This window comes from Protomyctophum parallelum (genome assembly GCF_964188405.1).
Source record: "Protomyctophum parallelum genome assembly, chromosome: 11".
NCBI classification, from domain to species: Eukaryota; Metazoa; Chordata; class Actinopteri; order Myctophiformes; family Myctophidae; genus Protomyctophum; species Protomyctophum parallelum.
In genome coordinates, this window is record NC_139707.1 from 6,449,112 (window position 1) to 6,465,164 (window position 16,053).

At 43.6% G+C, this 16,053-nt stretch overlaps 1 protein-coding gene across 1 annotated transcript in view; it reads left to right on the forward strand.

Annotated features, from left to right (window-relative positions):
• Positions 1–897: 897 nt before the first annotated feature.
• LOC310866482 (serine/threonine-protein kinase Nek5) overlaps positions 898–16,053 on the forward strand; it is a gene marked incomplete at its 5' end in the record, with an annotated part of 37,930 nt that continues 22,774 nt past the window's right edge. The window contains 6 exons of the mRNA XM_083776103.1: positions 898–1,020; positions 1,745–1,841; positions 2,139–2,236; positions 2,323–2,406; positions 10,413–10,483; positions 15,426–15,512. Of these exons, the coding sequence (XP_083632229.1) occupies positions 898–1,020; positions 1,745–1,841; positions 2,139–2,236; positions 2,323–2,406; positions 10,413–10,483; positions 15,426–15,512 (560 nt within the window). The remainder of the gene's footprint in view (positions 1,021–1,744; positions 1,842–2,138; positions 2,237–2,322; positions 2,407–10,412; positions 10,484–15,425; positions 15,513–16,053) is intronic.

Consider the following 16,053-nt stretch of genomic DNA (forward strand, 5'->3'; position numbering starts at 1 on the left):
AATGCCTTGCACTATATTGCTGCCTTTTCGAGCAGTATCATGCACTTTTCACACTGGCTTTCCTTTGGGACACTTTCAACTATTAAAGCCACTTCCAATTTCTACAATGTGTTTATGAACAACAACGTCACGGGTAAGTAGGAGCCGTTTTCTTATATATAGGCCTACTTGTTGCTATAAGGAGATGAAAAAAGTCCACTTAGACTTTGCTTATCACACAGATAAGCATTTAGCATGCTAACAAGCTACATGGTAGCAGGTTGTCTGTGTATCAGTCACCATGGCAACAGCAACAGACGAGGCTTTTTTTTGACAGGCCTAATTTACGTCATTGAATTAGCTTCAATTTGAGGAATGACTTTAGCATCCAAATGTAGCTATAGCTTGTAGACCCTTTGACATAAGATGAACTTTCTAAGTTTATTTTCTGGTGCAGAGGTTGTGATTATCAGTAGATGACAGGACATTTGGGCCATTTCCTCTGTCTTGTTTGTTCACTCAATGAAAAAATGAAAAAATGCCTCAAGTGCTACTGGACACATTACAGTACCATTGGTTCTCAAAGTGTGTGCGTGTGTGTTGTTGTGGGGTGGGGTGGGTTGTGTGTGTGTGTGTGTGTGTGTGTGTGTGTGTGTGTGGGGGGGGTGTTCCAGAGGGTCCCCAGCTAATAGCATCAAAACCATTTGAATCGCATGATCAACCCCTATCGACTAATTGACTAAGTAGCCGGTCTCCAAGCTCACAAGTTTGTAGATCTGCTATTTTCAAAGAATCTTGAAAAACGTGGAATATTTTCGAATATTTGGGGTCCATAGCCCCCATCAAAAATGTAATAATATACAAAGTGTGAGATATTTATAAATGTATGTATTTATTTTTTCCAGGTTCACAGATGTCATGAATAACTATGAGATTATCCGTCAGATTGGAGAGGGTGCGTTTGGTAAAGCCTTCCTGGTCAGACACAGAGATGGAGGCAGTGATATGCGGAGTGTGGTCAAGGAGATCGACCTCAGAAAGGTACTGTACAGTGTACACCAAAACAAGCGCCCCTCAACCTCAGAAAGGTACTGTACATTCATTGTACACCACAACAAGTGCCCCTCAACCTCAGAAAGGTACTGTACATTCATTGTACACCACAACAAGCGCCCCTCAACCTCAGAAAGGTACTGTACATTCATTGTACACCTGACCACAACAAGCGCTCCTCAATTCGGGTCCCGGAGACCACTGCAGTGGGTTGGGAGACCACTGCAGTGGGTTGGGAGTCTTGGGACCCATGTTTGGGTCGTGGACCAATATTTATGGGGTCGTGAAGTAAATATACAGTATCTCCTTTCTTATTCCTAGAGAACTTATCTGATCGCGGGGTGATGGGTTGTCACTATAAATGACGGTGAAAATCACACCTGTGTATGTATGCAAGCACCTGATGAAGCCAGACGGCGAAACGCGTTGTGCAATATATTTTTTAATATATATATATATGCCTACTAGCACTAACCTCAGCTCCCTGCCCCCCACTAACATCACTGACACCAAGGTACAGTAACAATAGTAGCATTACAATCCTACATACTGTACACACCAACCATCTCAGTGCGTGGAAGCACGAAATGATCAAAACTTTCAATGAATCAATTTCAGGAATCCCTTTTTGTCTAAAATATAAATAACGAAAAGTATTATTTTAATATAACAACTTATGATATCTTACAGTAATTATATATCCTTTCGTTAGATGTCGCCGAGGGAAAAGGAAGCGTCGAAGAAAGAGGTGACGCTGCTCTCCAAGATGAAACACCCAAATATCGTCGCCTTCTTCAAGTCATTCCAGGGTTCGTGTGCATGCACGATTTTGTGTGCGTGCGTGCATGTGCTTGTGCGTGCGTGTGCGACTGTGCGTGCGACTGTGCGTGCGTGTGTTTTATATGCTCAGACAAATAGACAAATAGCCGATGCATTTCAAATATTGTTGCCTTCTTCAAGTCATTCCAGGAATTGTATGCAGCCATAATGGCTCCATGATAATATGTCTGTGTCTGTGTCTGTGTCTGTGTCTGTGTTTGTGCGTGCATGCGTGCGTGCGTGCGTGCGTGCGTGCGTGCGTGCATGCATGCGTGTATAACATTTAGAAAGGAGCTGTCTATTCATTGTTATGGAGTACTGTGATGGAGGTGACCTGATGAAGAGAATACAAACACAGCGAGGGGCCCCTTTTACAGAGGAGCAGGTACACACACGCACGCACGCACGCACAGGGAGTGAACCTTTTTTAACGGGTTAATTAAAACGCTGACGGCGTCTTTCTCTGTTCAGATCTTGGAGTGGTTCGTCCAGATCTGTCTGGGCCTGAAACACATCCACGACAAGAAGGTCCTCCACAGAGACGTCAAGACTCAGGTACCTCTCGTTCTCTTCCCAGGCATGGCAGACATAAGTCACAGTAATATAATAACGCCGTCCACAATAGACAAAGACTTGGCCATGTGCCAAGTCCCGGCATACCCCTGGCCAAAAAGACACAGAGGTACTGTTGCGTGTACCACATCCACCACTCTTTGAAGTATGATTCTCTAAATGGACCTGGAAGGGTGTTCACTCGTTAAGTCCTCTGTGCTAGTTTATCCATGTGCAACTCCCAACAAATTCTTGCAGTTCATTCTTGGCAAGAATTGACATTCTTGGCCAGAGTGTACAAATGCCTTACAGGTCCTTTTGATTACATTGCATACACTGTCTCAGTGTTGCTGTAGAATCTAGTAGATACACAGTGAAGTCCTTGAGTTTTTTTTTTCTCCGCACACTTATTCAACATTCCGATCATGCGGGGACAGCAGTAGCTCAGGAGGTAGTGTGGTGGCCCGTTGGGAATAGGAAGGTTCCCAGAGTTTGATTAATCAAAAAAGTTATAGATGGTATAATCTCTAAGTCAATGGTTTTCAACCCTTTTCATATCAAGGCTCATTCATTATTCTGCATTTTTAGCTACGGACCACCATTTGATGAGATTTAGCCTTGCAGACCAAAAACTAAAGAATATGTCCACAGAATTCCATACTGTATTGATGTTGGTACCATAGGAGAGATAACGGGCAAATGTTGATAAAAAAAAAAATTGATTCTACATTCTCTAATTGTGTAGACTTCTTGTAAATGAACTTAAGTAATGCAGCTGTTTAACAATAATTTAACTCTTGAGAGTGTAAAATGAAATTACGGGTCCATTTGGTTTCATTTTACACTCTCAAGAGTTAAAGATCTATATTCTATATATTTGGTTAGCAACTCTCCATCATTTAGCTGGGGACCACCTGGAACCCCCTCAAGGACCACTGGTGGTCCCCGGACCACTGGTTGAAAACCACTGCACTGCAAGTAAATAAATTAAAAAGGTAAAACAAACTTTTATGCCTGCTCACAGAATTTTCTTATTTATGGAGTGATAGATATCGAATATTAATTAATTTAAAACATTTGAACTCTAATGACATAAGGAGGTTGACTCTGACTTTTTCCAATTTTCCGATTTTGATTCTGGAAAGTTATGCAAAATAGTTTTCCTATATAACGCCTAATTTGCATATTTAAATATATGGTTTCAGAAAACTTGTAATACAATAAATCATTGTCTTCATGTAAGTAATCAACTAGGGAAGTTTCATGGTGACATTTCTTTTGCTTTTATCATATTCCTTTTATCATATCAGGTGAAAATAACACTGTGATAAATATGAAAACGCAACTCCTGTGTAAGGGTTATCATATATTAATTTACTTATATTGACCCTATAAACAATTTAATATAGGTATGGCTTTTCCCACTCATTTTATAATGAAATCTTGTCTGGCTCATGGACTAACTGTGCTGCTACCTCACATTTCCACTCCCTGGCAACGTTGACATTCCTTAATGGGTGTGACCAGACAGCATTGTGGTGAATGGTGATCAGTTTCACCTGTGCTTATTAGTTTGACAGTCTTCACCTGTTTAAAGCTCTGTTTGTTTGTAGTTGGCGCTGCTCTTTCCAGAGTTCTCTTGTCTAGGTTAGTTTCAGTCTAGACAGCATTATTTTTGACTATTTAGTATTATTGTATTTTTTGCATTGCCAGCTTAACTTTATTCATTTTGCCTTCTTTTTTATTTTACCACCGTTTCCTGAGTTTTGAACAATAATATTTGCTCAGCTCATCTCAAATCGAGGCATAATGTTTAGTCAAAGTGATCAGCTGCTTAAGGACCTCACATCGCAATTAAAGGCGTTAACGCTGGCTATACAAACCAGAGAGAGCCACATCTCTGCTGGTCCAGCTTCATCACCAGCCTGCCCTCCACCCTCTAAAGCCAGTAAGCCTCTGCGGGATAAACTGGACATCCAGTCACCCTTTGAAGGGACTCGCCTGGCCATATACGGAGTGAAGCTTGGAGCATCCCAGCGACGCCGGTGCTCACAACTAGCGCCGCTGCCCAGCACCACGAGGTCCTTGCTGTCCAGCGGCGCTAAACAGTCCCGCTGCCCAGCAGCACAGAGGCACCGCCCGGCGCCCCACCTGAAACCTGGCCGACCGTCCCTCCCAGACCTCTGCCAGACCGCTCGGCAGCCGCCTCTGACGTCGAGCTCCCTGAACCCTCAGCACCCCTCCAGTCTTTTGCGTCCACTGCCAATGGGCACACGCCCATGGTCCCACATTTCACTGGACTTTGTGACTGGTCTCCCATCGTCTGAGGGCTCCACTGCCATCCTGATTGTGGTAGACCAGTTCTCCAAGGCGGCCCATTTCATCCCAGTGCACAAGCTTCTGTCGGCCGAGGAGACGGCCCGGTTGGTCATCAAGCATGTCTTTCGTCTCCATGGCATTCCCCATGCTGTGCTGCTGCACCGGGGTAGCCAGTTCACGTCTGGGTTTTGGAAGGCTTTCGGTTCCCTTCTGGGCATGTCGTTGGGAGACCACCCTCAGTCGAACAGCCCGAAAGACCTATGCATTAACAAGGACCTTGAGACCATACTGAGGTGCTGTGTATCATCCAATCCCTCCTCCTGGAGCGAGCATCTAACCTGGCTGGAGTATGCGCACAACTCCCTGCGCTTGTCTGCCACTGGTCTCTCACCCTTTGAGATCCAGTATGGCTACCAGCCTCGTGCTTTCCCTGAGCAGGAGAGTAAGGTTGGTGTTCCGGATGCCCAAATGTTCTTCCGCGGTTGCCAGCGAGCCTGGAGAAAGGCTCATGCAGCCCTGTGTCGGTCTGGTTCCTCCCCCAAGGCCCAAACAGCCCTCCATGGCAAGGTTATTATTGTTCACTTATTTTTTGTTTGTTAGTGTTTTAGTTAAGTGGGTTTGCTTGTTTAGTTTTAGTTTAGTGTTCTAGTTTTGATTGGTGTTTTATTTATTGTAATATGGGGTATTCAGAGCTGCCAACCTGCACACATTTTGTGTACCAACCACGCAATTCTAGGCGTATAGACATCTAGAATTGCGTGGTTGGTACACAAAATGTGTGCAGGTTGGTAGCTCTGGGTATTTGTCCAGGGGGAGATTTTAAAAAGAATTGAAAATGGTTGATCTACAAGCTCACAATGTGCCTCATTGTGGCGTGTTGTAAGCATGTAGACAACTAACTTCACACATTGTAAGGATTTTTTTATGAATCTCTGAAAATATTAGGCACAGCATGTAGCCGAAAAGTAGGTTTTTAATATCTGCCATCTAGAGTTATATTGGAGCAATAGAGCAATACCAACCTTTGACAGCCCATGCATTCAAACCGAAATGTCTGATCATAGCTGATTGTATTAAAAGGATCCCTGGCTAATGAGACATATGTCTTAAAACATTATACTTTCCCTCTATTACTAAAATAATAATAATTAAGAACACCTTAAATATTTTAATTTCTTTCATAAATGGAGAATCTTTCACTCAATAGAGTTGATTGATTGATTGATTGAAATATTTATTAACAGTTTGTAGAATTTACAGTACATTTTAAGCACAAACTCAATACAAAGACTGTCAACTGTGAGTGGACGACCCAATTAAGCATTACACTTGTTTACAACAGGGTCCACATTGTTCAATTCATCAAATTGATGTCATGTGTGGTTCAGCCCTATGGAATTATGGAATGCACATGCTAATACAAAAATATTTTAAACATTGCTTTGATGCTCATATTAACTTTAGGAAGTATTAAGTTGTTTTTTATTAGCATATGCATTCTATAATTCCATAGGGCTAGAACACACATGGGCATATGACATAAACTTGCGACAGGAGCAGTCCCTATTGACTGAAGGATTCTATGAAAGAAATAAAATATAAGTATATTATTTTAAGGCATATTTGTCTTATTAGCCAGGGATCCTTTTAAACAATATTGAACTCGCCAACATTGCAGCTGTACAGAAATCGTGCATTATCCTCTTTGTATCTGACAAGTTTTTGTTTAATAAAAATCCACCATAGATGTTATTTTTCAGTAGGAGTTTGGAAGCACTGCCTCCTGCCTGCAATTTTCAAACTGGTGGTACGCAGACCGTTGAGTGATTTCCAGCAAGGGCTTCCAAAGTTCCAAACTCAAACACTTAAAAGAAATTATCACCTGCACAAAATTTGCAGGTCTATGGATTTTTATGAAACAAACGTAGCAGATACAAAAAGGATAATCCAAGCTTTCAGTACAGGTACAGCTGCAATGTTGAGTTTAACGTAATCAGACGATCAGACTTTTCTGCTTGGATTTATGTGCTGTCAAGGGTTGGTATTGCAAAATATAAAAAAAATCAATTTAAAACTGTATCCAGCATCAAGTTGGTTCAAACTAAGGATTCGGTCTAAAACTTTTTGGATGGTCTTGTAAATTCAGTTGTAATTGTAATTCAGTTAAAATGTTCAGCTGGTTAACTATAATAACCCTGCTGCGTGGTTTTCTCCTCTCAGGCCCGACCAGCCCTGCTTCATTCCTCCGCTCAGGGCCAGGCGCAGCATCATCGCCCAACAACTTACCAAGCTGGTCAGAGGGTGTTCGTCTCCACCACTGAGTTCCCCCTGCGAGTGGCACCCCGGTTCGTTGGTCCCTTCAGGATTCTGAGGAAGGTCAATCATGTAACCTATCGCCTCCTCTTGCCCCGGTCGTGGCGGATCCGTCCCGTCTTCCATGTGTCTCGTCTGAAGCCGCTAGGAGGTCCCTGTCCCATGGCCATGTCCCCAGCAACAAAACCGGCACCACCTAATCAGGTCGTTGGTGGCAGGCCAGCCTACCCAGTGGAGCGGATTCTGAGGAGTCGGCGTCGGCGTAGGAAACAGTATTTGGTTGTCTGGGGGGGGCGGGGACCCCAAAGGCGCTCCTCCTGGGTCCCAGCTTGGGCGATCCTCGATCCTGGCCTCATCAGGGAGTTTCATAAGCATTTTTGATCCATGCTTTCAGCTTACCTATAGCATGCCTGCCTGCTGATTTAAGTAAACTATGCCTGGTAGCACTGTCTCCTGTGTGTCATTTTGTTTTGTTTGTTTTCTGCAATTGAGCCTATTTTTACAAGCACCTTTTCTCAAAGCAAAATACACTTTGGTAGAAGTTTGGTTTGTGTAGTTGCCTTGGCATGATGTAAATTGTATATGTCCACAACCAAAATTGTCTCCTCGTACACTTTAGTGAAAGAGGCCTCAATCACTTTTGGCACAAACAAAATAATGCAAAGTATATTCTGCCAATACTGTAAGCAACATTACAAGATACCAAGTTCCTGTTTTCACTATTTGAATATCATGATCTAGTTCGGCTCTTCCTAATTGAAATTGTAAAATGAACATGATGGGCAGTTTTGATTTTAAAGAACGGATGGTATTTGAATCTTTTTATTTTTATTGAGGGGGTTCATGTGCTAAAAGAGTGGCTTTGAGACCTGCATGGCTGTTTCACCGTGCAATCCGTCAAGGATGAGCCTATTTTAGAATATCAATTTCTAAATGGAATCAACTCTTAAAGCTATACCGTGCCAATATTTGCAGTCGCATGTCAAGGTAACTACCAGTACACAAAAGGTAGAGCGCGTATAATGAAGTAGGGAGCCTACAATATCTTGATCTGGCTGAAGGAAAATAAGTGCAATTTTGGTACATACTTTTGGTGTGTGGGCTCTACCCTTTGTGAACTGAAGCATCTTTAGCCTGGCACCCACCAGTCGGTGTAGAAGGACAGCGACTGGACAAAGGGCAGATAAACAAAAATAATGTGTGCACACTGGTTATTCTCAGCTGGACTTGTTTTGTGTTAAATGTTTCAATCGCTTCACAAGATAAATTAATACCTGAAGATCATTGTGATTGAAATGTTGGAACAGCAAATAAGAGTTGAGAACCAGTATGCAGACCTTTAAACGACCCAAATCTCTAAAGCAGTAGTTCTGAGGCTCCCAAAAGGTCTATACACAGGTCCTTGAATAAAAAAAAGAAAGAGAGAAGCAATTCTCTGAAGTATTTAACTGTACCAGATACCGGTACATGCCTAAACCTAGGCTGGCTACACACACACACACACACACTAACCCTTAAAGGAGAATTCCATACTAAAAGGCTTTCTTACCTTTCTTTGTAGTTATGTCCCCACCAAATAGGTCCAGGTGTTATTTTGTGCAAAAGCTCCTTATTGGCTATTTCCCCTACCATGAGCCCTACATGAATTGCATTGAATTGAATGGGAATTTAATGGGGCTATGGGGTGTTCTGCTAATTCGCTTATTTCCATCGCTCAAAATTATAATTTCTTTGTATATATCCTCTCTTCATAATGTAAATAATATCCCAAGCGGCACACTTTACTACTTCTTTCGATGGAAATAAGCGAATTAGCATAACACCCCATAGCCCCATTCAATGCAATGCATGTTTTTGCACAAAAAAACACCTGGACCTCTTTGGTGGGGACCTAACAACTACAAAGAAAGTTAAGAAAGCATTCTAGCATGGAATTCTCCTTTAAATCCAACCTTGTGGAACTGCATTAGAATCCTGTCCCAATTTGTATGAAAATGTGGCCCATGACAGACATTATGGACACGCATCCATTTAGCTGCTGTGAGTTGGTCGCCTTGGACCACATTTGATGTAGCGTGCACGAAAAAACACTTCTTTACACAAACTTGACTATTGTAACTCTTTACTGGCCTACCTCATTGATCCAGAATACTGGTCTTCAACCAGCCAAAATGACATACATACTCATAGTTTGTACAGATATTCTACTGTTCGACAGATGTTAGGTTCTTAGCTTATAATTCTTGATGACTATGTTTATGTATTTGATGTATTACCATGTGGTGTTCTTGCTTACTGTAAATCGCTGTGGATTAAGAGCGTACATCTGCTAAATGCCTAAATTGAAACTAGAGCTGATTCTACATTTGTGGTGGCTAACTTGGCTAATGTGACTTTACACGAATCAAGGCAATACATGCATACAAATACTATTATTTCTGGGAGTTCGTTCCAGATACAGTATAATGTATATAGTGGCCTTTCCCAGATGATCTGTGAGTGATCTGGATGGTTCATGATGGTGTCGCACAAGATCATAAATGTATTTTGGCTCTAAACCATTTAAAGCTTAAAAGGAGTATTTGAAATAAATTATTTGACACACAGGGAGCCAGTGTAAGGAATTAAGAACTGGAGTGATATGCTCCGTTTTCTTGGTATTAGTAGAATTAGATGAATTAAGACACGTAACATTAGCCTTCACTTGCAATAAAAGGGCTCCAAAGTGCATGTGTGCTCCTCCTGACATCTGATTTGTAGTTAGTTGTAGCTAGTTGTGCACCAAATTCAACAGATCTACAAGCTTACAAGATGTCGCACAGCAGCCTGTGAGCTTGTAGCTCAGCTATTTTCGGTGTGTGTGTGTCTGTCCGTCCGTCCGTCCGTCTGTGGAAAGCTAATCTCTGGCACCGTTGGCTTGCTCGCAGCTAAACTCTCCACACACACTCCCTGGATGCCAGAGCTGAACTTCTGCCCCACATTTTCCACATGGGCATATTATAGGTATAGGGCCACCAGGAGGCCGACTATTGCAAAACACATTTTTGGACAGTACACCTACAGATTTTGTCCAAATTTCACACAAATCGGTACACATCATCTCCATAGTCAGGCGAACAAGACGGGTCTGTTTGATTTCTCATATTCCATCCTGATTGGCTAAGATTGACTTCCAAGTCAAGTGGCTCGTTTTGTACAAAATGCTGCAAAAAAACTGTGAATGCATATTCCAACTAGGCTGAGGAAGAAATGCCACTTGACATTTTTCTAATCCTGGTGGAGAGCTGTGCCCCAAGGGGCACCTTTTCTAGTGTTGCGTTGTGTTGGGTGCGACGCAACGCAACGATGCATTCCTCCGCTCTGTTCTGTCTTCCCAGAACATATTCCTGACAGACGGCGGGATGAAAGCCAAGCTGGGGGACTTTGGCATCGCAAGAATGTTGAACAAGTGAGTCAGAGTGCCAATTCTCCGCTAACCCTTATAACCCCCTTCTCCCTCCCGGCAGCTGTTTATCACTAGCACTTCAAACATGTCATTAAGATTCCACAGACTGACTGTGTAGACCTGCAGGGTGACACTGCAGTGTGGCTCAGTGCTTGGGCTGCAAGCACATGACCGTGCACATAATGGGAGGCCTCTCAGTTGTCTATCCCAGCCTGCGGTTACTAGGGTACATACTGTGAAACGGGAGACCAGGCCATGTGGGGAAAAAAAGTATTTGCTTGTCTGTTTATGTGAAAACATAAACATGGAAAAGTATAGTACATTTACGGAAGTTACTGTAATTCATTACAGGTTTGAGTGTTTTCTTCTTCTTCTTTTTTCTATATACTGTAGGCCTACAGGTTTAATGTTTTTAGTTCAATGTTTGTTTTAAAAACGCTGTTGACAATGAAGAGAAATTAATGTTTGTTTTGTCCCTAACACAAACATTAAATCCCATTAACAAATCATAGCAACATGAGTTACCATTGAATAAATTATAACATTTGTAGCTGCTCCAAGCTATACCGAATTCCCTCGTCGATGTTGTAAGTGTAAGATGTTAAGAGCGCCCCTCACTTCACACGGGTGTGATTGTTTTTACTTTACTTAACTTTTTCGATATTTTTGTATTTTTTTACTTTAGTTAATAGTTACTTTATAGATAAAAATGCAACCATATAATACCCAATGATTATGTGTAACATTAACTACTGACTATTTTGTACTTTACCAATTTACCAATCTACAATCTCGTAGATTGGTGATGGTCGGTGGGGGGAAATACAACTTTTAGAGTATTTACTGCAGTCGTTCCCAAACATTTTCATGTCAAGGACCCCCAAATCGACATTTATTAGCCCACGGACCCCCCTTTGAAAAGACATGCCAGGAGCAGGGACCCCCATAAGACATGCCAGGAGCAGGGACCCCCATAAGACATGCCAGGAGCAGGGACCCCCATAAGACATGCCAGGAGCAGGGACCCCCATAAGACATGCCAGGAGCAGGGACCCCCATAAGACATGCCAGGAGCAGGGACCCCCATAAGACATGCCAGGAGCAGGGACCCCCATAAGACATGCCAGGAGCAGGGACCCCCATAAGAGAAGGAGCAGGGACCCCCATAAGACATGCCAGGAGCAGGGACCCCCATAAGAGAAGACCCCCAGGAGCAGGGACCCCCATAAGACCCCCAGGAGCAGGGACCCCCATAAGAGAAGACCCCCAGGAGCAGGGACCCCCATAAGAGAAGACATGCCAGGAGCAGGGACCCCCATAAGAGAAGACATGCCAGGAGCAGGGACCCCCATAAGAGAAGACCCCCAGGAGCAGGGACCCCCATAAGAGAAGACCCCCAGGAGCAGGGACCCCCATAAGAGAAGACCCCCAGGAGCAGGGACCCCCATAAGAGAAGACCCCCAGGAGCAGGGACCCCCATAAGAGAAGACCCCCAGGAGCAGGGACCCCCATAAGAGAAGACCCCCAGGAGCAGGGACCCCCATAAGAGAAGACCCCCAGGAGCAGGGACCCCCATAAGAGAAGACCCCCAGGAGCAGGGACCCCATAAGAGAAGACCCCCAGGAGCAGGGACCCCCATAAGAGAAGACCCCCAGGAGCAGGGACCCCCATAAGAGAAGACCCCCAGGAGCAGGGACCCCCATAAGAGAAGACCCCCAGGAGCAGGGACCCCCATAAGAGAAGACCCCCAGGAGCAGGGACCCCCATAAGAGAAGACCCCCAGGAGCAGGGACCCCATAAGAGAAGACCCCCAGGAGCAGGGACCCCATAAGAGAAGACCCCCAGGAGCAGGGACCCCCATAAGAGAAGACCCCCAGGAGCAGGGACCCCCATAAGAGAAGACCCCCATAAGAGAAGATGTTGACGGCTCTAGTCGTGACTCTAAACCATTTAAAAATGTCAAGGACCTTTGACCTGCATTAAGCTACGGACCCCCATTTAATGGCATTTCTATCTCTGGGACCCCAATTTATATTGTAAAATCAATGTTAGTTTAACTCAGAGTTACTCCAAGTCCCATAAGGGTCCATTTGGTTCCTAACTATCATTTAGCTGGGGACCCCCTGGAACTCCCTCAAGGACCCCTGGGGGTCCTCGGACCCCACTTTGAGAACTACTGTATATATTGTGGTATTCTTCCAGCCCTGTTTGTTTGTGTTGCCTGCAGTCTGCAGTTCATATTACTGTCTGTGTTTGTGTTGCCTGCAGTCTGCAGTTCATATTACTGTCTGTGTTTGTGTTGCCTGCAGTCTGCAGTTCATATTACTGTCTGTGTTTGTGTTGCCTGCAGTCTGCAGTTCATATTACTGTCTGTGTTTGTGTTGCCTGCAGTCTGCAGTTCATATTACTGTCTGTCTGTGTTTGTGTTGTCTGCAGTCTGCAGTTCATATTACTGTCTGTGTTTGTGTTGCCTGCAGTCTGCAGTTCATATTACTGTCTGTGTTTGTGTTGCCTGCAGTCTGCAGTTCATATTACTGTCTGTGTTTGTGTTGTCTGCAGTCTGCAGTTCATATTACTGTCTGTGTTTGTGTTGCCTGCAGTCTGCAGTTCATATTACTGTCTGTGTTTGTGTTGCCTGCAGTCTGCAGTTCATATTACTGTCTGTGTTTGTGTTGCCTGCAGTCTGCAGTTCATATTACTGTCTGTGTTTGTGTTGCCTGCAGTCTGCAGTTCATATTACTGTCTGTTGCTGTTGCTGTTAATTGGGCAGAAACCTTGTTCTAGCAAGTTGTGTTTCGCCCAGAGCTGGATCCCTGAATGGGCTTGTCTGGCACGGGCCCAGGGGCCAAAAAAAAGGGTGCACTCTGAGCCAAAATATGTACATTTTATGAACAGGCGAAGTAGGAAACTACCTAGGGCAGGGATTTTCAACTGATTATGAACCAGGGACCACCACGCTGACTAAGAATCAACCTGGGGACCACCACGCTGACTAATAATCAACCTGGGGACCACCACCCTGACTAAGAATCAACCTGGGGACCACCACGCTGACTAATAATCAACCTGGAGACCACTACCCTGACTTAGAATCAACCTGGGGACCACCACCCTGACTAAGAATCAACCTGGGGACCACCACCCTGACTAAGAATCAACCTGGGGACCACCACCCTGACTAAGAATCAACCTGGGGACCACCACCCTGACTAAGAATCAACCTGTGGACCACCACGCTGACTAATAATCAACCTGGGGACCACTACCCTGACTTAGAATCAACCTGGGGACCACCACCCTGACTAAGAATCAACCTGGGGACCACCACCCTGACTAAGAATCAACCAAGAATTTCAAGAATCCTCAGTTAAAATTGTCAATTGGCAACACACAAATTGAACAGGTGAACACAATAAAACTTCTGGGAGTAACTATAGATAGCTCTTTATCTTGGTCAAAACATATAAATAATATTGTAATCAAAATGGGAAGGGGAATTGGTATGGCTAGAAAATGTTCTGCTTTCATTGCTCCTTCCATAATGCAATCGGTTATCCATTCTTTGGTTTTGCACACTTAGAATGTTGTTGTCTGGTCAGCAGCTACTAAATCTGATTTGAAAAAGTTACAAGTTGCTCAGAACAAAGCGGCTCGTCTGGCATTAGGCTCCTCATACAGGACTAGTATTGATTATATGCATGAACATCTTGCATGGCTTATGGTGGAAAAGAAATTAGAGGTGAGTCTCCTAATGCTACTGCGAAATATCATCACCACCGGTAAGCCATACAGCCTGGCTCACCAGTTAAAAATGACTGCTGAACATGGTCACAACACTAGAGGAGCAGCCTCTGGAAACATAAGAATAAGAATAACACCAAAATCAAACTGTCTCAAAAACACTGGTATATATAGGGCAATAATTCTCTGGAATGCTCTGACTCAACCAGTCAATCCGGTTCACTTTCCCTTGAAATTCAAACTCCCTTTCTGTGGAAGTTCTTGACATCCGACTTCCCAGTAACTGACATTGATGTCATCATACATCACCGGGTCACTTAATGAACTAGTTCGTTTCCCAACTATTGGTCGATAAAAAACATACTAAATGCATGGCCAGGGACCACATGCAATACCTTCACAGACCACCAGTTGAAAACCTCTGACCTAGGGCAATAGAGCACCGAAGTCTGACGTTAATATCACTACAGGGTAAAACCAAGTCCACGTGTTTGTGTACTTTTTGATTTGTATTTTAATCCCCATAGGGGGATCTTAGATCGCCTCATATAAGAACTGTGTTTGAAAAATATAGAAATCATCCTTTTTTCACTAATATGGATATAAAGAATCAACTGACTGAGAGAAAACGCTGTTTGTTACTGCTGGCGAATTAGTAAAATTTTCACTAGAAACAGACTGTATCAAATATGAGTGACTGACTGTCAACAACAACAAGCTCACAATGTGTCGATGTAGATCAGCTAGTTGAACTATATAAAAAAATGTTTTTCAAAATAGTAAAAAATAGGCAAAGAAGTTTAGGGATAAGGGGCTGTATTTTGCGTGTTTTAAGTACCAGGTCTTATACCTAACTTGAGTACCGGTAAACTAAAGACCTGGAGGCGTGATCAATGCCATTTGGCTATTCTGAGTGGCCAAAGAGCATTGATCACGCCTCCAGGTCTTTCGTTTACTCAAGTTAGGGAATAAGACCTGGTACTTAAGACACGCAAAACACAGCCCACAATGGAAAATTGACAGTGGCCAGTTTCGAATTGCAGAGGTCCGTAGGTGCTCTTTGAGAGCGGTTTTGAGACAAAGAGGAGAGTTTAATTAAACACTTGAACCCTCTATACTAAACAGACCTGAGTTGGCTCTCGTTCTGCATTGTTTGAAAGCTGACTTTGTGCATATTGTCATGGTTGTGAATGTGATTTCGCAGCACCATGGAGCTGGCCAGGACGTGTGTGGGCACACCGTACTACCTGTCGCCGGAGATCTGTGAAAACAGGCCGTACAACAACAAGACGTGAGTATACTGTAAATGACCACCTCTCAGTTTAGTTCTCTGCCGCACCCACACGGCAGGATGTCCTGTTGTGAATGTTTTCGAACGTATACAGTGCCAAAGCTAAAAATATACCTCCAGCGTGAGATAACATCAGAGTGTGTCTGCAAGGAACGCACACTTGATGAGTTTTTAATGCACGCTCGCTGATGCAACGAACAGGCTTTACCACACTGCACCATTTACATACATAGCATTAAGCCGTTTTTACATCACATGATTATTAAAAAAATAAAAAATAAATAAACGTCTGGATATTACAGTACCGAGGCTGCAGACGGGGGCCTGGCACCCTCACTTGCAAATTCTGGCCCCTCAGTTTAAGTTGTGTGTACAAGGATGTCCTTTCATCCTGGAGCCGAGCCTGAAACCGAGGCTGCATGATGATTAACTGACAAATCCTCAATATTCCTCAGTCCACATTAAGACGCCCCGAAAGTTCAACAAAACATTTACAGGCTAAAATAAGGTTGGGTAAAATAAAGCTAATGTTCTGCTCGCC